The 23996-nt window shown below is 35.4% G+C and overlaps 2 protein-coding genes across 2 annotated transcripts; one reads left to right on the top strand and one right to left on the bottom strand.

The window, feature by feature from the left end:
* Window positions 1-422: 422 nt before the first annotated feature.
* Window positions 423-4158, bottom strand: LOC128207603 (FAU ubiquitin-like and ribosomal protein S30). Its single transcript, XM_052910642.1, has 5 exons — window positions 4096-4158; window positions 3774-3856; window positions 3311-3449; window positions 2801-2856; window positions 423-594 (listed from the first exon to the last, which is right to left on the bottom strand). Exons 1-5 carry the CDS (start codon window positions 4148-4150, stop codon window positions 469-471), a joined length of 459 nt encoding a protein of 152 aa, XP_052766602.1. The 5' UTR covers window positions 4151-4158; the 3' UTR covers window positions 423-468.
* A 1474-nt stretch (window positions 4159-5632) lies between these two features.
* Window positions 5633-23643, top strand: LOC128207403 (E3 ubiquitin-protein ligase RNF8-like). The gene is given in 11 exon segments (XM_052910292.1): window positions 5633-5802; window positions 9548-9664; window positions 9908-10126; window positions 10873-11118; window positions 12227-12361; window positions 12754-12868; window positions 15512-15630; window positions 18068-18247; window positions 20231-20375; window positions 20378-20557; window positions 20727-23643. Coding segments are annotated over 11 exon segments (1587 nt in total). The 5' UTR covers window positions 5633-5712; the 3' UTR covers window positions 20768-23643.
* Window positions 23644-23996: the final 353 nt, after the last annotated feature.

The following is a 23996-nucleotide window of genomic DNA, read 5'->3' as shown; positions in this document are numbered from 1 at the left end:
CAAGCTATTCCTCACAAATACGTCATTCAAATATTAAAACATCTTGTTTAATAAAAGAATATGTGAAATCAATGACGTCTGCACTAAAGAACCACAAGTGGAAGCCAGCATCCTTTATTCTTTCTCAGTTGATTCAGACATCGAAATGCTTGCAATCAATATCTATCAAAAAGCCCTGTTATTTTAAATGTGGCATAACCTCAAATATCAAAGCCAGACCCTTGCTATACACAGGAATCATCACTTCTTAATGTTAGCTTTTATGTAAACATATTCCAACTTAAGACCAAGGATGCCACCAAGGCTACGACAATACAACCAAAGTTTCAATGTTAAAAGCTCACTACCCGTTTCTTAAAAATCATGTAATACATAATACATATTTTTGCTCACTTCTACTCCAATCAATAACAAAATTTCCATTTCTTGACTCAGATTTTATTTCAACTTGAAAAATGTACAAAGGAATTAGGAGTTTGCGTTAGGTCCCTTCCTGCGGCCGAATCCCTGGACTACATTCACGTAACGTCGGTTGTACTGCATGCGCCTCTTGGCACGGCCAGTCTTCTTCTTTTTCTTCTCTTGTTTATCGACCTGCAGTAACCATTCAATACTTTGTTTAATCACATAGGTGATTATTATCTGTCATGAACAGTGATATACTCTTTTTCAGTCTAAAGACTAACTCCTTACAGATTTTAGGAGTGCCGAACCTGTCCAGATCATAAACAAGGCGAACCTGTCCAGATCATAAACAAGGAGACTAGCAATGGAAGATATACCATGTCCTTTAGAAGAGAAATATTTAAATACAGCCAGCCCAAGGGAATACTTAGTTGTTTAATTTAAATTTTGTTTAATTCCACTAACATTCTACTCGTCTCTTATGGAAGGAATAAATATGAAGCATTTATCCCGCTTGGTCTTTGCAAAATATAAGTGTATGTGGAGTTCTAAGACCCTAAACTTAGGTGTCTATGTCTAACTTTATAAGTCTTAGACTCACAGACTTACTTAAGTGTCAAACCAGATGAAAACCCTACAGAAATTCTCAGGTAAATGACAACCCAGTATTTATATAACTTTTCTGTCTCCTTTAGCATACTGACTGACTTTTATTTTATAGGTTTAAGACCACAAGCTTGTGAATCCATGGAGGGGGGCTAGAAAATTCAAACGAAAATTGCAACCTGCTAACGCCTTGTTTTTGTACAACACAAATATTTGTTTAGATTATTTTTCTCTTTCTGTTTTAACCTTTCCATTATTACTTAGTAATTCAAACTTGTTCATTTCATTTCAAGCACATTTTAATAAGGAAAAGACATGACATACAGGGTTCCCCCTGGGTTCTAAAAAGTTGTCGCCACTTTTTCGCGGGGGGGGGGGGGGGGGGGGGGGTGTTAAGGGGGCCGCGATAGGCCCCCTTACGGGTCCAGGGCAGCGCCCTTGTGGGGACCAAGCCCCCGGAAGCTCATGGGGTTTAAGCATTTTAAGAGCCTTAAATTGCATTTAATTAGCACATTGTCGTGCAAATCATAACATTTTGTTGTACATGAAGCACAAGATATTAATAGCAAATTGTTATTCTGTTGACAAAATTCATTGTATATGGACTAGTATATAAATAAAAAAATATTGCAAAAAATGTGACATAAACATCAATATGTTGATTTCAGTCTAATGCCTGCATACAATAAAAGAATACATTTGTGAAATTATGAGATAAATTTAAAATAAATGGAAACTCAAAGAAATATACATTGTCAAACTAGGGCCATAACTTTCCTAATAGAAATTTGTCTACCTACTCTTTACTCCAGCCAACATATTAGAAGCCTTATCAAATGGGGTTTAATCCTATTTATTTGATTTCTGTTAATCTTTTTGACACTTTTTGAACTCTTAGAACGCTGCATTTATAGCAATTACAAATTGCGACAAAACCGAAAGCAAGTCTATTTTTAGCGCGTAAACGTCATTACGAAATTTGCATATCACGCGACTTTCCGACAACATAAAATTCTATGATTTGCATATTGAAAACTAACACTATAATTACGCAACAACAAGGCTGTTGAGCTAAATATTAAAATTGTTTGCTAATAAGAGACATAACAGTTAAAGGATGTCATTGTTTATCCGTGAATGCAATAAAATTCTGCAATAATTAGCGAGGTGTTGACTGGGCCGTGACTGCTTGCCCTAATTATCGGATTAATTTTTGTTGTCGCACCAGCAGATGTGCTTGATTTATGACAGCGACAGAATCGATTATCATGCAGGCCGCATGGTCACCACTTACGTCATTTTAAGAAAATATTTTAGAAAAAAATCGTTGTCGCCATAAATTCGCCAAATTTGAAAAGTTGTCGCCACTTTTGCGATTTTGTCGCAAATGGCGACAATGGCGATCGCCAGCGGGAACCCTGACATACGTACATGTCAATTTCAGGCTGTATTCATAAAGCACCTTAGTGAAAATTAACAATACCTTAAATCTAATATATCTCCATTTCGCTTTTCATCATTCATAAAGTTTATTATTTCAATTTGATACTAAGACTATCACCTTGCATTTTACATATTTTTGTTGTTTTCTTTAAATTCAGCTTAAAAAAGGGACAGTTTTTCAATATGAATGTAAATTTTACCCAAATTATAAATACAACAGCTGCACAGTAGTGAACAAAAGAATGATACAATGCCATGCAAAATAATGTGAAAAAGTTATCTGGACAACTGTTGACTTTACTCTTAACAATATTATTTTGCTATAAAAGAATATTGCTGCTCGTACCTTTGGGGTCTGTCCCTTCACCTTACCGGCACGAGCCAGGGATCCGTGGACCTTACCTGGAAAACAGAAATATGGGTGACACCTAAATAAACCTGCACTTTCAATGAAATAGAATTACTGGAGTATTTAATAAAAATAAAGCTTTCCTCAGATAACCGAGAAATCAGCATTGCATCTGATCTTTGAGTCATATTTTAACAAATATAAAAGACGTTTACATCTAAATTTTACATTAATTGTTTTCTAAACAAACCTTTAAAAAAGCATTTCTTAATTAAAATATTTCTGTAATATGCCAATTACTAATTTGGACTTTCAGTTTTATGTGAGAATTTTCTAAATTCATGAACTGTCCAAATGCAATTCAATATAAAACAGATGTCTAACAACAGCATTCAACAGTCAACAAATTATTGATCTGTGGCGACAAGTGTTGTGACCAAACTTTTGGGAAAAAAAGTCCTGCTCAACAATTAAATTTCATAATTAACAATAAACAGTTCTATGTACCTCCGAGCAGTCTAAGGTTGACCTCGAGTGTTGACATATCCTCGCAGAGGTCTGTGAGGAGACCGGGACCAAGGGGCTTGCCTCCCAGCAACACAACCTGGTCTTCCAGGCTGTAACCCTCCTTCTCAGCAATCAAAGCCTGTTATAAAAATAAATGTAGATTTTGTTTATAAATTTTAAGCTATATTAGGGGTACAATTTTTTAGCATTATTCTCTGAACTCGAGCTCTGTTTCAACCACAAATTGCTTTAAACCTAGTGTAAAGAATGTATTGAGTAAAGAATGAATTGAGTGAAGATAAGAACAAGGGAATGGGTGAGATACTTGGGTGCTGATATACTATGGGCTTGAAACTTGCACTTGGTTTGTTGTTGCAGATGATGTGGTTTCTTTGCAGCGCTTTAAATACATATGTCAAACCCCTGTTAAGTATGATTTACTAACATTAATTAGTGTACAAACCTTGACATCATGGACTGTCTCTGTCCCTGTGACTTCGACCACATGGGTCTCTGTTCCACGAATAAACAACTGCATCTTGCAACCTAAAATAAGAATTTCAATGTGTTTTTGCCTCAAACTAAAACAATCATGAAACGGCTGAAAAGATACCTTAATTTTGACCGGTCACTAAAATATCAAAACATTTCAGATTACGACGCAATAAGAACGAAATTAACACTACCAATATATGGAGAAAATAACTATAAATTGTCCAAATGGCAATACATAGCTGATTATTCAAAAGCGAAGCCGTAATTGTGTTTTATATATGGAAACTTACACGTGCTTGTGCAATTCGGAAAAACACAGGGGAAAAGGAAGTTAAATTCGCGCATGCGCTGAATAAATTTTCTGTCAAAACGGTTATTCTTCGAACGGTAAGTCAAAAAGCGGTCAAAAATGAGTTGCTCCTTTTAGGTTAGTAGTTAAGAACTTAACACTATACCAGAAGTTATATGTTCGTTCCATTAACCTTGAAATATAAATTTAAGTCATTTGAAATACACTATTAATCAACAATTTTCCCGAACAAAGTTGTTTTAAACCGAGGGGGTTATATTTATCAATGAGTACTATACTGTATAGTTAACCATCAAAACTTATGACGGGCAACAGTGTATCTAATAGAAAACGCTCACTCTTACACCATTGATTGCTTGAATTATCAGGAGTCAGGTCTTCCACAAACTTTAACCATTATTTTTTCGCAAAAGAACTCTTACCGTCCATTAAGAGATGTTTCTATTTGTGACAAAAAATAATCACCTTGATCAAATGACAAACGTTTAGTTTAAACTGATTTCTTAAAGGTCGATTGTTGCGAAAACTACAAGTATACATGTAAAAGACCAGTGTTGGTGTCCACTTAAAGACGCATTTAGAAGGATTTAAGCTGGTGACAGGCGAACACCTAGAAGCCATTAGACCAGTGTCACGCTCGAAGTGTTTTTATCTAGTGCAAAAACACTCATCACAATAAAAAGTCAATAAAAGAAGAGAATCTTTATTTATTTTATTTCTACCCACTCGCCGTTTCAGGTGGTGATGGTGGTGCGGGGGCAAATTCAAGTTAACTTTTAATGCCAATATCAGAGATAAAACGGTAAATCATTCGTTAAAAATGCAATATTTAGGACTTAATTGAGTAACACAAACAATAACACATATACTTAACTTTTAATTGTACACCAACGTTTCGGCATCAAGCGCCTTCTACAACTACAAACGGACTTTACGCCAAGAACGTCGCAACGACGTTTGGCGGGATAACGTATGTCATATTACTTTTTACAAAACTTTGTGTAAAAATAATAGTTATAAATGCTTTCGGATTAAATTAATACAAAAATGTCCTATAGTAATATATTATTTTTCTATTTCGGACTTTGAAATTGATAAAAAATTCTTAGGAGAGTAAACCAAAAATCCCCTGCCAATATCTAAAACTATTCAAATTTTGATTCTGTGGGAGGGGCGAATGTCCAATGGTTGTGCCCTTATGTTACGTCCCAGCTTACTTTAATTTTGGGCCCGCCCCTGTCTATCGTTCCAACCTTTTCATATTTGATATGAAATTACGTGGAAATATCGTCATTTCCATACCGGCTTGAACATTCACTTTCAATTTTTATCAGATCAGTCTGTAAATTAAGTTACCTGTTTCATTACATCACCCAGTTTAAAAACGCGAAATATGTGATGATAAACTTGTGATAACTTATCTACACTAACGGTGTGTTCATAGTCTAACTTCCCGTTTCTGAATTATCCGTTTTGACTTTAACTTTCTACGCTTATTTTGTGACGTAGTACACATTCTAATGTCAGATCCTGGGAAAATTAAATAATTTCCAAAAATAAAAGTCCATTTAATGTTTTATTGCTTCGTTCGATTGCAATGGCGACGACAGTAAGACTACAATGTCTTAAAAGGATTGGTGAAAACATTAAGAAGTACAAACTTATCACGTTAAACGATAAACAAGAGGTAAATAGTGTAAAATCCACACCAATTAACTTATTTACAATAAGTTGAATAACAGGTCCAGGAAAGTCCGAAATTTAGTACAAGCTTCCATTCAAATTATCAACAAAATTTATTACAACATAAACATCTTCGACTAAATATTCGATATTTTTGACTGAATACAAATTATGACAACCTTGCATCTGACCAGAAACTGTGGAAGCAAAATATCTTCCAAATTATACAGGGTTCAAATTTAGACTCGCATACTCGCAAAATGCGAGCGACATTTGCAAATTGCTAGTGACTTTTATTCAAGCTCGCAAAATTCTGCGAGTGGCTTTTCTAGACCACAAAATGTTAAAAGTAAAATAGAATAAACATGAACTTAACTCTGCTACTTAGTCCATTGTAAACAGATTATAAGTGGCATGTTTACACTACCAGTATAAAGAAGACAGTAAGGAGTCACGGTCTATAAAGTTTTCAAAAATAGAACTAATAGGGAAAAGGCAGAGTTTTATCTCGAATCTTTCCGGGATGCTCCGAGGCGTGCATAATACAAAGTGAATACAAATGACGTAATCCCTAGCACAATCATTGGCTAAATTTAGCCCTTTTGCGCAATATATGTAAACCCCATCAACCTTTGAATATATTTCTGCTCAACTGTCAAAGTAAATAGACTTCGTTGATCGATATATTTCATGGTTCAAAGCATCCAGTGTTACATTTACTGATGATTTTATTTATTTTAAATTTATAATGTTATTGTTTTTAATACTTATAGACTTAATGAAATATGTAGTGTGCTTGCCGAATGGGTATTACCCGATGGCGAGGGTCAATATATATTTAAAGTGAACAATGTCAAACTATTGGACAGCTTTGTTATCAAAAGGCGGCCAGCATCTGATGAGTCTTTCCGTACCCCCCAAAAAGAAAAAGCCATCAACAAGTTCTAGTAGTCGAGTCACTCATGATTGATACTTTTTAATATTCATAATAGATCTATGTCTTAGGTGTAACTTTTTACTTTAATTAGACATTATTATAAGGGAATAAAGCAAATGATAAAAAAATTCATTTTGCGAGTTGCATCAAAAAGCACTTGCAAAATTTTGCGAGTGCTCCTCAAAGTTAAATTCGAACCCTGTTATGGTATACCAATATTTCACCAAATTCAGTATAAACCCCTTACATGCTTTTAGTGATATTTCCATATGTGGAATAAATGTGATTAGTTAAAATAATAGTCTGTTAATGATCTGGTCTTTGCCATACATTTTTATTAGGGATGCAAACGAATGGCAAAATTGATATTCGAATATTCGGTAATTCTTTCGATCAAAAATTTGATTACAAAATATGAACATTTAAGACGTGTAGTCAACTGCTATTGCTAAAGTAATAGCCTGTGCATTTTAACCCTTCTTCGTCGTAGCCGGTACACGCAAAGGACCCTCATTTTTCCAAAAAATAGCTCTGAAATTCCCCATTTACAAAAAAAATCTAACAAAAGCAATAGCCTTTGAATAAACAAAAATGCAAACTATTTTCAATTCCACTGAACAATGCAAAGATCGTAAATTCCCGGTTAAATGTCGTGATGTGCCAAAGGGTCGTTCTGTATGAGCAGCAGCATCGTTCTGGGATTGACATCTACTAAACATAACTATGGAAAAACCAAACCATCTCGGGAATAAGTAAAATAATAAAATGAAAATAACCCTGAATTTTGAATCTATTGTACAACAATGTCCTTAAACGCTTTTCTATACAGTTGCATTTCAAAGCACGAAAGTTAAAGGAAACATGGAAAACAGTTTAGCGCGCATAACTAGCACATGTCATTCATATCATTACGGCGATTTGAGCTATATTGTACAGCTAAGTTGGCAGCCATGACACCACTTTGCTGATTCCGTATATCATCTATTAATGGTCATAAAACTTACCGAAAATAATTGAAAATTGTTTGATGTCATTTTAGCCAGTTTTTGTTAAATTACAGGTACTGTTTATAGTCCCCTACGATATGTCCCTAATTGACATATGACGCGTGTATAGTGTGGTTACTTTCACGCCACAGGCATTAGGGGGCCAGTCGTTGTAAAAACAAGACAAGCCAATAAATAACAACACAGTTATAGTCAAAAGGTTTATTATTATATTTTCAAACAAAAATCATCGAATATTCAAATACCGATTTTGACATTCGAATATCAATCGTTCGATCGAATATTCGAATATTCGTTTGCATCCCTAATTTTTATACTTTAGTCCCATTGAGATACTGAAGATATAATAATATGCAGGAGAATATCAGGTAATTTACTAAAAAACAAAACTGACATTTTGTAATTCCAAGACCATCAAGACCATCACCACTAAAACAAAATCCAATATATTCCCTAGTCCATTGACCAATTTGCTTACAAGAAAACATTTGATTTCTAATGCGTCGTGACGACCAACACCATCTATTTACACTGCCAACCACACATTTTTTTTTTACAAAAAATGCGTTGCCTTTATGTTAGAGATTGCATCATCACTGTAAATCACTGAAATATATATTTGGCAGTTGCCAATGCAGTTGTGTGTATATCACCACATATGCTGCTACCGTGTACCACTTCTGAAAACATGCATGCAACATATTGCTATGATATATGGCTTACTGAGATATGCAGGTATTTTATATATGCAGGTACCATTGGTAAATATAGAACATTGTAAGGGCTTTCACCCGATTGCGAGAGTAAACACTCTCATTCCCGAACTCAATAATTAGGTTCCTGGAATATTGAGTGTTTGTTAAAGCATTTTTGGAAATAATTCATACTAAAATATGAGCTTTCACGCCTTCATGAAGAGTTTGCACAAGTAGCCCTGTTTTTTATGGCATCTTTGTTGAATGAGCTGAGATTATTGTACCGTAGTTTTTGTAAGTGTCGAAAAACAAATAAAACAAATTTGAATTTAGTTTTCATCAGTTATCATGATTGCCAGGGTGAGGAATTAAGTGACTTTAAATGTTCTTACATGGGTCAACACCGGTCACAGCCGATGTAAACAAACAAGTAAATGACGTTAAAATTTCAACATTGCGTCATTCTACAAAATTCCGTCAAGTTGAATTTTTGGCCATGGATTGCATTATTAAAATACAAGCAAATTTCAAATATTTCGCATGTGTAGATGCAGAAAATAGCATGTTCCGCCGGTTTTTAAAATCATAAACCATTCAGCTTCAAAACAGTAAAATATGGAAGGTAGCCAATGATCTGAGATGGTATAGTCCTGCTTTGATTCACTGTCATGTGTCAATTCAAAGGAATGAGGCATGTTACAATGAGTAGGTACTTCTGTTGTTGTAATTTGCCCTTAATTCAATCTATGGTAGGCTCATTGTACTGATAATATTACTAACTATTGGGGAATAACTGTGTATTCTGTGGTTAAATTTGGTGAGTGACATCATACATTTCATCAAATCATGAGATGGAGAACTTTGAAATAATGATTTAAAAAAGGATGATACATTTTAAACCAGACTATTTGCTTGAGATCTTATTTAAATGTTTACTTTGTCAGAAAAGTTTGATTAAAAAAAAATATCATTTTGATTTCTGAGAATGTTTGTTTCAGAAAACAAAAAAACGTAGATTTCGGTTTTCATAGAATTTTTAAAGCAACACTCTAAATGAACAACGGATATTTTGCTAAACAAATTTTTTTACAATTTAGTAAACTTTTTAAGGTAACAATTGGACGAAACCCTGATGTTACTGTGTGTATTCTGTCGACAATGATCTCAAGATGCCATGCAGTATTGAAGAAAAATAGCAGTGAAAAATGGACAATCAAAGACAACAAGGTACTTTAACTCTGCTTGTGTTCATATGAAATCAAAAGGGCCTTATCAATTACATAGACAATAAACCACTTCTGTTTTGAAGATATAATAAGATTTAAGAAAATCTGAGCTTAGCATTTAGCTTATGTTTATTGTTAAAAAAATTCTACATAAAATTAACATTCTTTTTATTAAAGTGAACCAGTCAATTTCATGTGTGGCTGTATTGTTTACATTTACATATTTATGTGTTGTTGATTTTAGAGTCTGAATGGTGTGTTCATAAACGAAAAAAAGTTGGAACCTTTAAAGCCGTATGAGCTGAATGAAGGAGACATTGTACAACTCGGGGTTCCAATTAGTTCCGAAGTTCCAGCGGAGTTTGTGTTTAAGTTTCACAATGCTCTGAAAGTAAAGCGAGAACGCAAAGATGAGGGTTATGATACACCAGATGGCAAAAGAATCAAACTGCAAGGAACCAAGGTAAAAGTTTGACGCATACCGGTAATTATTTTTCTCCGCTGAATGGATTTGTTTTCAAATTTGAAGTCTAGTCAGGAGAGCCCTGAAAAGGGTTTTAAACTTAAAGTAGGCAAGGTACTTCATTCCCATGGGGGGCAAGAAGTAACCCCCAAAACCCCATGGTTTCAGTCCTTCAGCTGCCTGTGCCAGTATTCAATGTCGATCTTATGATATCCTTATCCTAAAACATGCCTCAGTGATTCCATTCAGGCTATTGGTCAGCTAAATATAAAGGCCGATCAAAAACACTTACGGTAGTTTCTAATCTTCATTTAAGATCAATCTAAGTTGCTTATTGAATACGGCTCCAGATCAATCGTGTCCCTGGTAAAGTGGATTTTACACTTGTTTGACTGACAAACATTCTACTGGAATTAATTTTTCAAATGTTATTTGCATTTTTTTTTATCATTTATGTCAAATTAAAACAAAAGAGTATGCTTGAATAGAGATTATTTTCTTGCACTTAAATGTATCTTTTATACATAAATTCAGTCATCAAAATAAGTCTTTTGGATGAATTCATATACTACTGCTGGGCATTTCTACATTTTTGAACAAACCCTGCTGTATAAAACCCAGAATTTAAGCAAGCCCTGAAAGCATTTTACCAGTGCTGGGTTTGCGGGTTTGTGGGTTTGCTAATTTTGACCTCAGACTGAGGCTCAGTAAATGTATTTCAACATGTACATTTTGTGTACTATCAGGATCAGCATCCAGGTTCAAAGCCTATCCCGGAGAGTGACAGTCATGTAAGCAGTTCCCGGATTGAGGCTGACCCCAGTGTCCCCCAGGCTGGCCCTGCCTCACGGGGGTGTGGCACTGGGGTGGGGCGTGAGACTGGATCGCCGTACAGAAATTACCAGCAGCAGATGCAGGCCAAAGACAAGGAGGCAGAGGAAAAAATGGCTGCCATGGAGGCCAAACTAAAGGAAATGCAGGATAAACTTAAAGTATGCTTTTATTTTTTTGTGATATACATGTAATGGTTTTTATTAGCCATTTCGGATATTTTAAACCTCTTGTTAGATCTACATGTACGAATGCATGCTGTTAACACATGCATAGGCACTGCTCCTGCTAAGCCTAAATAGCAGGTAGGGATGCCCTGCTGCCATTTTCCATTTTTACTATATTTGATATTTATTTGACATAGTGAAGTCAATTTTCAGAAATAGCTTACAATAATTAATATACATAATTTTGACTCTACATTATGTAAGTAATAGTTAGATGACATGAAGTGAATTCTTAATGATCAAAATGGGCTGAGAGAGCCTAGAGAATATTGGCTGATACATTGTCGACACAAAATCTGATGCAAGGAGTGTGTATCGGATGATTTGGCAGTAAGCGTACCTTTAAACACGCGTGATTGTTGAATATCTTAATGATTAAGTCAACTACTTAATGGTTGCCTATTTGCAATCGCATTGGCTGAATTGGTAGGTTTTATTCTGAAGTAAAGACAGCTATTGTATTCATAACAAACTATTAGTCTTGTAAGTACACTTAAACACTGCTTATGCGACTGGCCAGTACCCAGATAGAAGTTTAAAAATAGGAATTGAACCTTGCAAGTGCCCCCCGTTAAGGCTTATTTAATGAGCATTTACGTCGCCCTTTCTGACCTAGCACTCTGCTCTTTTTAAATCCTGGTGGGAACACTGCATAGATATTCCTTCTGTTTAATGATAAAATTACCAATTACCAATGTCTCACTTTAGAAATGAGGCTTTTTTTACCTGATGGACTACCGGTACTATCATAATACTATGTAACCTGATGGTGTATTGTAACCACAAGAGAGCACCGAGTAAGAGATTGTGCACAAGCTTTCAATAGAAAAGGTGTGGAGAAAACCTTCTGTAGTATAATAGTAAAGTGTAACCATGTGGTGTATTATAACTGCAGTAGAAAGAGCAAGCAAAGCCGGTGATAGCCCACCAGCTGAAAAAAGAAAGTGCTGAGGAAACTGCAGTTTTGTGATTTTCGTATTAATATAGTGTAGTGTCAACCAATTATAGTGTAATGTAACCTTATGATGTATTGTAACCACAGGAAAAGGAGAGTGCTGAGCTGGAGATGGCGCACCAGCTGCATATGGAGAAAGTGCGGCGGGAACTTCAGTCTCGAGACATGGCGGACCTGAGACTCAAGGAAGAACAGCTCAAATTGGAGCTCGAGAAAAAACAGGTGGAGATTAAATGTTTTTTTTATTTAAATGCTTAGAATCAGCTGAAACATTAGCAGAAGTCTACTTGTTTGACACTGGTAAAATAATCCCTAGGCTTGTTCAAATTTCGAATTTTACCAAGCCAGACTTGTTGCAAGTTCTGAAGCCAAGAAATGTAATACAAATTTGATATTATTGATTCAAAGTCTAGTTTTAAAGACATCATGTCTTAACAATAAAACTTTCTTTTAGAAACTTTGCTGATATATGTTTGTACATTTTTTTAGCTCTTAATGTGTTGCAAAAAATACCCGGCTATTAACTGACATAAAAAAATGCTGGAGACTTGTTACCCGAATTGGAGAGTAAATGTGTTGTATTTCGGCATTAATTTGTTCCTTTGCTCTCCCAGGAGGAAGTAGCACGGGAAAAGCGTGAGATGGAGGAAAAACTACGGGAGGAGCTCGAGGATGTGCTCAGTGTGCGCGAGGCAACCCTCATGGAGAGTCTTGAGGCACAGAAACAGGGTGGGTAGGCCAGCATGGCATGAGGTTTCCATAGCAGCACAATAAAGGTTGCATTTGAAAGATGCAAACAATTTTTAAACAGGTTTTCTCATAGTGAAACCTGGTTTTTAGAATGATGTAAGTTGGGGCCCTATGGGGTCAAGGTTACCATTACGAATAATAGAAAAATGGTTGAAACTGGGTCTCAAAAATGAAGGTTGAAGTTCTTCTGTTAGAGCTGTATTCTCACAGATTTACTGTTTTGACATTTTATTTTTTTTCTCGGAAATAAGCCAAGTTTGCATAAATGTCTGGAAACCAGTGATTTGAGAAGGCTCAGTTAAGATTCGATTGCAGTTCTTATATAATAATGGTTGAAAATTGATGTTTTGTGGCTAAAAGTGATATTAACACCTTAAGAAAATTGATATTTTTGTAGTTTTTTAACAATTGAGATCTGTTCTGTTGTAAGTTATCTAACATGGCTAAATTCAAGGCATTGGTACCCGAATCAGCTGATTTTTAATCCCCCGCCACGGAGTGGGGAGAGGATTATAGAAATACACTTTGTCTGTCTGTCAGTCTGTTTGTTCGTCCGTCCGTCTGTCGGGCTGTAACATTTCGTGTCCGCGCTTTAACTTACTTATGCATGGATGGACTACCATATTACTTGGTACAAATGTTATCCTCATTGAGACCATGAGCAGATACCTTGACCCGGGTCCATACCTGAAAGGTCAAGGACACACAAGACAGTTAAAGGTCAGAGTACACATGCTCATGTCCGCGCTATAATTTACTTCTGCATTGATGAATTACCATAATACTTGGTACAAATGTTGTCCTTATTGAGGCGATGTGTAGTGACCTTGACCCAGGTCCATACCTCAAAGGTCAGGGACACACAAAACAGTTAAAGGTCAGAGTACACATGCTCATGTCCGCGCTATAATTTACTTATGCGTTGATGGATTACCATATTACTTGTTACAATTGTTGTCCTCATTGAGACGATGTGCAGTGACCTTGACCCGGGTACATACCTCAATGGTCAAGGTCACATCCACCGTAATATTTAAAGGGCTTTTTACATTTAGCAGTGTAGACATGGCAATTCTTACAGGATTTATTGACCTTATTCATTTCATGTACTTTTAGCAACAATAACTGAATTTGACCCAAGAACTCGAACCAATTGCAATTTGTGCCAGTAATCCATCATGAAGTTTCGGGTCCATATTATGACAATGCTAAATAGAGGATAAGATATAAATGTTAATTGAAAGTGTTAAACAAGTTGCACAGATTGATACTTAGCGCACTCTACCAAGCATTATCATTATGTGCAACAAGTTTAATGTTTAGAAAAAAAATGGACACAAATGTGATAATATATTTTTAACATGTGTTTTCTCTTCAAAAGCTGTAAAACAATGTTATGACGTCACCACAAAATATATGTATCACTTTATCGAAATACTTAAGGCTTGCTATTTCATCGATGTTATAAATCAAGGACTCATTTTCCTTCCTTTTTTTAGCAAAAATAATCTTGACATTGATCTTACCCACACTACACATAATATAAAAAACTTAAATAAATAAATATCCTTTTATAATATGTTCAAATATCCAAGAATATTTAGGTTACCGATCAAACAACTTGTATTTCCTCTATTCCCACTCTTGCCCAGTGGTTGTGTACAATTTTGGTCAGATTTAAGGTAGCAGTCAGGTTGCGAGAAAAACAAAAGACAGTCAAACCTGGTTGAACGGTCACCTGCTTTAAATGGCCACCTGCCTTAACGGGCCACTCCAAATTCCCCCCGTACGTTTTTACTATATAATGTACGTGCATTAAGTGGCCAACTGTCTAACGCTGCCACGGCCACTAATTTTTGTCCCCATGAAGCCATATAAACAATAATAAGCGGCCACTAATCCCTTGTCACTGACACTTCCGCTTATAAGTTTTTCCAATACACAGCTTTAAATGCATATAGAAGTTTACGGAAAAGAACGACAGCCTCGGGTATCTCCGTCATCGAATGAAAATGAATATTGCATCACAAGATTGCCGACAATTGCCATGCGTGTTTACTCATGGAGAAATCATGTTTATTATACGTCAGCGAATGTTTTGATCAGAATTGACACAATTAATAAGATAATTAAATAATTACGATGTTAATTATTAAATACCGACAAAAGCACCGGTTATTATGAATTCACAGTTTGCATTGTCATTCGAAGGCGTGAAACAAGTTACGATTTTATTCACTTCAATTTTATTTTTCAAAGTGCATGGATTTATATTTCTAAGAACAGATATTTACAATGCATTGTTCTTGATATATTTTTTTTAACTTTGTTAATGGCTGAAAACTCTATCCCTGAATAAAGCTAAAGTGGCGGAAATGTCAAACCTGGATTAAGTGGCTACCTGTCTTAAGCAGCCACTTTGATCATTTCCCAAGGGTGGCCACTTAATACAGGTTTGACTGTATACTAAAAAACAACGGCGGGGGATATAGCTGTCCTTTGGACTGCCTTGTGAGACATAAACATAAAAAAGTAAAATATTTCAAAGTGCAGCTTTAACTATGTCACATGTACTCTTGAAACCCCTTTCAAATACACTGTAACATTTCATCATGATTTCAGCTTTACTAAAGGAAAAGCGAGACGTGGAGGACAAACTAAAACAGGAGCTGAAGACTGAGAAGGAGAAAGACAAGAGACTGACAGACGAGTTGGAGCAGCAGCAACAGAAACTTCAGAAGGTAGGGTCAATTGAGTGGTTCAGAAGTACACAAATTTACTGTGAAAGAAAAGGGAGCTTGTGTAAGTAAAAGAAGTCATAGTTTTGAACATTGTTGATGGACTCTAAGACATTTGATAGGAATGAACCTGAACTATATTAAGTGACATTTACCTAAAATTATTTATTTATTTTTTTCAGATTTATCAAAGGGGTCATTCCTACTAATGATCTAGCTTGAAAAAGTTATGCATAACTGCAGTTTAAATATGTCAGAAAATCCCGAAAGGCCTAAATAGACTAAAAGTGAACATCTTCGATTTGAGTGAAACAATTTTTTTTTAGGTAAAATGTCACTAAATGTTGTTCAGGTAATACGACACCAAAGCAGGAGTTCATTCCTATCAAATGACTGGAAGGACCTTGGGACTTGTAACATATGCTCAAAATGCTACTTTATTATCCCCCGCCGAATCGAAGATTTCGGGAGGGGAATATTGTTTTGGCTTTGTCTGTCATTCATTCGTCCGTCCTTCCGTCCCTCCGTTCGGTACCATATCTTGGTAGGCATTGATCAGAAAATGTTCAAACTTGGTCAGAATGTTCCCCTTGATCATATCTCGACCTATTTTTAAAGTGGGTCACACGGGGTCAAAAACTAGGTCACTAGGTCAAATCTTAGAAAAATCTTTGGAACATACTAGAGGCATTATACATGGTCAAATATTCATGAAACTTTATCAGAATGTTTTCCTTGATGAACTCTTGGTCGTAAATAAAACTGGGTCACAATGGTAAAAAATTAGGTCACTAGGTCAAATCTTGGAAAAATCTTGTACGGAACCATATCATGGTAATGATTGGTCAAGTTATTTTCAAAATTGGTCATGATGTAAACCTTGATGAAATATGGACTACTTTTAAAAGTGGGTCACATGGGGTCAAAAACTAGGTTAGTAGGTCAAATCTTAAAATAAATCTTTGGAACATACATGAGGCATTATAGTCAAATATTTATAAAACTTAATCAGAATGTTTTCTTTGATGAAATCTTGGACTTATTTAAAACTGGGTCACATATGATTGAAAATTAGGCACAAGGTCAAATCTTAGATTTTTTTTTATCTGGAATGGAAATGATTGGTCGGATTATGTTCAAACTTGGTCATGATGTACCCCTTGATAAAATATGGACCGCTTGTAAAAGTGGGGCATATGGGGTCAAAAATTAGGTCACTAGGTCAAATTTTAGAAAAATCTTTGAAACACATTAGAGGCTATATGTATGGTCTTATATTCATGAAACTTGATCAGAATGTTTTCCTTGATGAACTCTTGGACATGTTTTAAACTGGGTCACATATGATTAGAAATTAGGACACTAGGTCAAATCTTTCAAAAATCTTGTCCGAAACTATTTTATGGTGGTGATTGGTCTGATTAAGTTCAAACATGGTCAGAATGTTCTCTTAGGTTGAATTTCGACTGCGTTTTAAAAGTGGGTTAATGGGTCAAAAACTAGGTCTCTAGGTCATATCTTACAAAACCTTTTGGAACACTCTAGAGCTCGATGAAATCTTGGAATAGTTTGCTAGTAGGTCATGTGGGGTCAAAAATGAGGTCACTGAGTCAAATCTTAAAAAAAACTTGTGGACACTCTAGAGGCTATATTTTTTGCATATATCTGGACCAATCGTCATGAAACTTGATCAGAATGTTTGCCTTGATGAAATCATAGATTAGGTTGGAACTGGGTAGTATGGAGTCATAAACTAGGTTTCTTGGTCAATTCTAAATGTTATATAAATACAATATTTATTTTTTTATTTCAAACAGTTGCAATCAAACACAAACTCATATATATATAAATATTTCATCAACAATTGATTTCCATTCCTTGACTTAGCCCATTCATGCGGGGGATATCAATTCAACGAATTTGCTTGTTCATATTTATAATAGTAATATCATTTTATTTATGATGACTATCTTGTCCCTTGTGATATAAAAATGTTAAGAAAGAATAAAGAAAGAATAAAGAATGATTTATACTTCTTAAGGAGAAATGGGAGTCACTGTGAGCCAAAAAGAAATTATTTATATTTATGAGAAACCTAAGCACATCTCTATATATATATGTCAGTATTTTAAAGAGAGAGGGTTTTTCACAGTAGTTAACAAATTTAACCTGACTGTTCTTAGTATTTAGACAATGAACAAAATTAAATGTACAGTCAAAACCCGCTTGCTCAATATCCAGAGAAAGCCCAAACCCCTTTAAGCCTGACAAATTTGGAGGAAATCCAGTTCGAGTCAACAAGGAAATTCAGTTCAAGCCAACGAGGAAATGCAGGCAAGCTTTATCAAGCCAATAGGTTTCAACTGTATTACAAAATAACCAAGAAAGTGGAAGTTTTACAATAATCCAAGTTAATGTGACTTAATTCTGTGTTATTCAGGTGATCGAGACAAAGGAAGCTGAACAGCGTCTCCTGGAGAGTCAGCTGTTCGCAACCAAGGAGGAGAAGGATCGCCAACACGAGGAGGTGCTCCGTGCACGAGAGGACGTGCTCGCAAACTTTGCCGAACTGATGGAGACCGAGCTCCAGTGTAGCATCTGTAGTGAGCTCTTTGTCAGGGTCAGTATATAGGGCTTAATTTTTGGTTAATTAGGTCTCCGCAAAAGATTTGTGTGCCCTGTAGTAATTAACCGGTCTGTCTGTGGGTCAGTAAATGAAGCGTAATTTTGTTTAATAAGGGCGCGGCAAAAGATCTGTGTGTGCCCTATTGTAATCGCCCTGTCCATCTGCAGGTCAGTATATAAGATGTTGTATTTTTTGGGCCCAGTAAAAGATTTTCAGGTGCCCTATAGTAATCATGTCCTTCTGTGAGTCAGTGTATAAGGCTTTAATGTTGTATTATTTGGGCCCGATGAAATATTTTTGGATGCCCTATAGTAATCACCTTGTCCGTCTGTGGGTCATTGTATATATAAGGCTTATGACGTTGTATAAGAGCCCTGCAAAAGATTTGTGGGTGCCCCATAATAATCACCTTATAAGTTTTTGGGTCAGTATATAAAGCTTAATTGTTTATAGTTAGAAACAGTACCGTCTCCATGGCCGAGTGGTTAAGGTGTTCGCCATGGTACTGTGCGGGTTTTTGATGAATTTCAATGACGAGTTGGACCGTTCCACTCCTGCTGATGTCACAGAAGTTAAAAGCAACAGTGTAAGCACTTTCGATATGTTGGGATACATATGTTGGTATGTTTCTGTCAATGTTTCGACAATAGTCGAATACCTTTCCACGGCGATCAATGTCGTTATCGTACGTTCAGTATTTATCTCTCTGATTCGAGGCAAATATCCACGGCGCTTGAAGAAATCCGTGATATTTAAACGACAAACATATGCTCCAATTGCATCATATCTACATGCATGGTGGAACAGTGAACAAGTCATATTTGCCTAGATCAACCAATTTAAAATTGCTTACCTTCTTTCTTTTTCTTTGTTGCTAAAGAAACTGTGCAAACTCTTCTGTTTCTTGGGGCGTTTGGGACTTGACGGCGCAGCCATATTTGTTGTCGTATAAATGTACCCAAAGGAAATTAATTGACTGATGTGTTTGTTTGTATGGGTTTTACGGCGCATCAACATGATCATGTTATATAGTGCCGAATTATTACAGTAAGGGAAGGCGGGAACGTTTAAATTGAGTGCACTCTGTGTTGTGTACGAGTACATCTCAAAAGGCAATGTTGTATAAAGATACACGAGCGAAGAAAAAATAGAAAAATATAGTATATTTTATTGTTTCCATACCAAAGAACATGTAAGCTCCGGGAATTTTAGGGGGGGCGTGCGCCGGGTGCGCCCCCCCCCCCCTGGATCCGCTAGTGGTAATATTACCCTTTATGCCCAAACAATGCTTTTTTTCTTAAGTTCCGGCCAACATTCCCTAAGATGTGGAAAAAACACTATTTTACCAATGTAATAATTACACTGTCTGTTAATGAGTTATGGTCTTGGTTACAAATATCAAATTGCAAATGGTTGTCAGTTTATGCAGTGTGTGTATACCACGTGATAAATTGCGTCATAAATGCTACGTCGGAAGGCCATATTTTGCTTCGAATGAAGACTTAAAACAAAGATAACTTCACTATTTCTTCACCATATTAGATGAAACATAGCGCAGTCTACGCCTCTTACGGAGCCTCGCCTTCGGTCTTTTACCAGAGTTTGACTGAAAGTTTAGTTTCTTCAAAAACCTCGAAAACCTTTTCACTCTACGGCCGTCTTACGGAGCACTGTTAAAACATTATTATGGAAACAGGTTTGTTGAAGTGTTTGAGGAAACTAATCACCTAATCAAACTTCGGTAATAAAACGAAGGCGGGGCTCTTTAAGTGGCATAGACTGCCCTTTGTTTTATTTAAAATGGTGTAGTTAAAGAAAAGTTATCTTTGATTTAAGTCTTCATTTTATGCAAAATGTTGCCTTCTGACGTAGCATATATGACGTAATTTATCACGTGGTATACACACACTGTTATGGGGTATCCATGTTTTTGACCAAGTCTCTGGTTCTATACAATTGGCTGTGTGTTTTTTACAGAGGAAGATGAAGCGTTTGATGAAGCAAATAAACCAAAGCCAGCAGCTGCCCCACCCACCAGAGGACGTGGTCGAGGGGGAAGGGGTCGTGGTGGTAGGGGCAGGGGAGGAGCCAGGGGCATTAACACTGACCCAGAGCCCTCACCTCCACCTCCTGAAGTGCCAGCTCCTATAGTTCTTTCAGACGATAATGATGATGATGATGATAGTTTGAATGATAGTATGGACAGTTTTAGATCCTTGTCGAGTGTTTCGGATGATTCTCTTGATGATGTAAGCGGTGATGAAGGGGCCTACTATGGCGGATATGGACGGTGCTACACATGTGGTGGGTCTTAAAATGAGAAATACATTTTAATAAAATATAATCATTAAAAATGTTTTTCTTTGCAAGTACAAATGAACCATGTTGACATGTAATTGTTATATAATCTGCTGAATTGTAAAAATCAATCTGTATACTGCTTATTTTTAAGCCTTTGTTTCTGCCTTTGCAGGATCTGCGGGTCACTGGGCTAATGGATGTCCGTTCAGATAACACACACCAACAACAGTATGCAGGATGGAAATCCTTGATAATTCTTTGAATGTGTTGGAGAAATAACACCGATGAGTGAACTTGGGGGCGTTGTTTCTGCTTGAGGAAAACGTGAATAAATTACCGGTTTGAAAAAATTTGTGGATGAATCAACTTGAAGGCGATTTTCATGTCTGTGGATAAATCAACTTTAAAGCCATTTTGTGTTTGAGAAATAACATGGATAAAAAAAACTTAAGAGTTTTCTTGTTTTAGACATAACCCGGATGAATCAACTTTCAAACGTTTTTAATGTTTGAGAAATAACATTGATGAATCAACTTTCAAGCGTTTTTCATGTTTGAGAAATAACGTGGATGAATCAACTTTCAAGCGTTTTTCATGTTTGAGAAATAAAGTGGATGAATCAACTTAAAAGTGTTTTTCATGTTTGAGAAATAACGTGGATGAATCAACTTAAAAGCGTTTTTCATGTTTGAGAAAAAACGTGGATGAATCAACTTAAAAGTGTTTTTCATGTTTGAGAAAAAACGGGGATGAATCAGCTATAAAGTGTTTTTCATGTTTGAGAAAAAACGTGGATGAATCAGCTATAAAGCATTTTTCATGTTTGAGAAAGAAACGTGGATGAATCAATTTTAAAGTGTTTTTCATGTTCGAGAAATAACCTAGATGAATCAGATTTAAAGTTTTTCATGTTCGAGAAATAACCTAGATGAATCAGCTTTAAAGTGTTTTTCATGTTTGAGAAATAACCTAGATGAATCAGCTTTAAAGTGTTTTTCATGTTCGAGAAATAACCTAGATGAATCAGCTTTAAAGTGTTTTTCATGTTTGAGAAATAACGTGGATGAATCAGATTTAAAATGGGTTTATTTGTGCTTGAGAAATAACATGGATGAATCAACTTTAAAGCGTTTTTTTTGTGTTTGAGAAATAATTTGGTTTAGAAATAACGTGGATATATAAACTTACAATTTTTGAAAGTGTTTTTTGGTGCTTGAAAAAAGAACTTGAATAAATAAACTTTAAAGCATTTTTTAACTTTGAAAAAAATGTTGATGAATCACCTTGAAAGCAATTTCGTGTTTGTGAAAACTTTGCGTTAATCAATTTGAAGGCTTGTTTCAAGTTTATAGAGGGTGTTTTTCATTGTTGATTTTTTTGTTACGATGAAAATATCTTTTGTGGCTGAGAAAAAACGTGGATAGTGTTTTTTGATGTACATGTATCTACAATTAGATGTTTTTCTAGTTTTTACTGAATATTAAAATAATTATGGATTATATTCAGTAATAACAATGTTTAAATGGTATTTTTGTTGCAACATACATTTTATCAATCATTCATGTTCATACAAATTCTTCATATTAGGCCTAAAAAAAAAATACATTTGGTTCAGGTAACCCAACCTATCTACGGAATAGGTGCCGACCCTACCGTATTTATAGTCAGTTTGAAATTTTTTTTAAAAACTAATACAAAAAATGTGGTTTTTTTTGTTGTTTTTTTAATTGCTTTTCAATATGTAGTTTAAAACTTTAAAAAAATCAAATGCTTATACAGAAGATAACTTTAACACCATTCCGCTGTGATGAAAATGACATTCTTTTATAAAAAGCCTACCTATTTTTAAAAAGGATGTTACCCTAACCAAACATAATTTTGTTTAGGCCTTAGTGTCTTTGTATACTAGTATGTTGTTCATAACATGAATGGCTGATTTTGCATGAAACACATGTGTACCACATGACCAAATTGAAATATAGTTTGATTTCCATCGATAATCTTCTGGCCCCAATTTCTCGAAACTTTTTGAGCTTAACAGGCATAAGTCGCTTATTTTAATTAGCCAAAATACATACTGAAAATAGAATTTGATAAATGAAAAATGATTTATTCTGATTATCATACAGATGATTCTTACATAATTTCTAAACTAATTTAAAAAACTCTTTAAGAAGTAAATATAAAGCATTTTATAGAACAACAAAAATAGTGAGATTAGCTTAATCCTGTTATAAGGGACTTAAGAAGTTTCAAGAAATTGGGGCCAGTGCATTAGCGTTTTTGATAAATCCAGGTGTTAATTTTATTGTTCAATGCTTGTAGATGTTTCCGTCTATACACAAACTCCTGTATCTGATTGGTAACAAGCAGGTGGAGTTTACCATTCAATAACAAGCAGGTGGAGTTTACCATTCAATAACTTTCATTCGGATAAAATTTACAATGCTATTCACTTGTTATAGCATGCGAGTTATTAATGTTTTCCCTGACATCATGGTACAAAAAACGTGCATCACACACCAAAGTGCTTTTGTATCATATGAAAAAACTTGGGTTATAAGTGACAGTGGTGGAAATTAGCACAAGCCAGCAAGCCCTGCACTGGTAAAATGTCTTTCGGGCTTGCTCAAATTCTGAATTTTATATAGTAGGGCTTGTTCAAAAATTTGATGCCAAGCAATAGTATAATAATTTGGGCTTGTTCATCCAAAAGTCTAATTTCGATGACTGAAGTGATGTAGCTATTACTTAACAGTTGTCAATTTGATATAACCAGATCAGGCAAACACCATTATTGTCCTACCTCAAGTAATAATACCACAGTCAGGGTCGCGCTTTAGGGTTAATTAGCCAAGTTCTTTCATTGCCAATTCTTATGATTAATCTTTATGTATATTTTGCAACATGTTCATGCTTCTTTTTTATATGATGCAAATTATTCAGTGACATTGCACAAAAATATGCACCACTGTCTTTTCTGCATTTGATATCCTTTTCTTAACCAAATTTCAGTTAGTGTTACTACAAACATGTTGATGTTACTTTAATTACTGGTACCTATGAATTAAATAAAGGAGTTGATCTAGTATTCTTGCTGAAGCTTTAAAAAAAATTCGTCTGTATTCCTACTGCATTGTGTTCTTGAGACTGGGGCCGGCCTTTTTGATATGGAATTTTATTTTCACTTTGAAAGTTTGTTTTAGCATTGGAAATGGGGACAGGTTCTTTCTAATTGGGAATTTATTTTCTCATTTGGCAACATATATTCTTAAAAACTGGGAATGCGGCCAGGGCCTTTCTGTTTGGGGATTTTACCCCAACATTTGGTCAAGTATATGCTTAAGAACTGGAAATGGGTCAAGGCCCTTTCTGTTTGGGGATTTTATTTTCACATTGGGGAAGTACATGTTATAGCATTGGGAATGGGGCTGAATTTTGC

This window comes from Mya arenaria, chromosome 11 (genome assembly GCF_026914265.1).
Source record: "Mya arenaria isolate MELC-2E11 chromosome 11, ASM2691426v1".
NCBI classification, from domain to species: Eukaryota; Metazoa; Mollusca; class Bivalvia; order Myida; family Myidae; genus Mya; species Mya arenaria.
The sequence above is the reverse complement of the archived record's forward strand: the minus strand, read 5'-3'. Positions and strand labels throughout refer to the sequence as shown.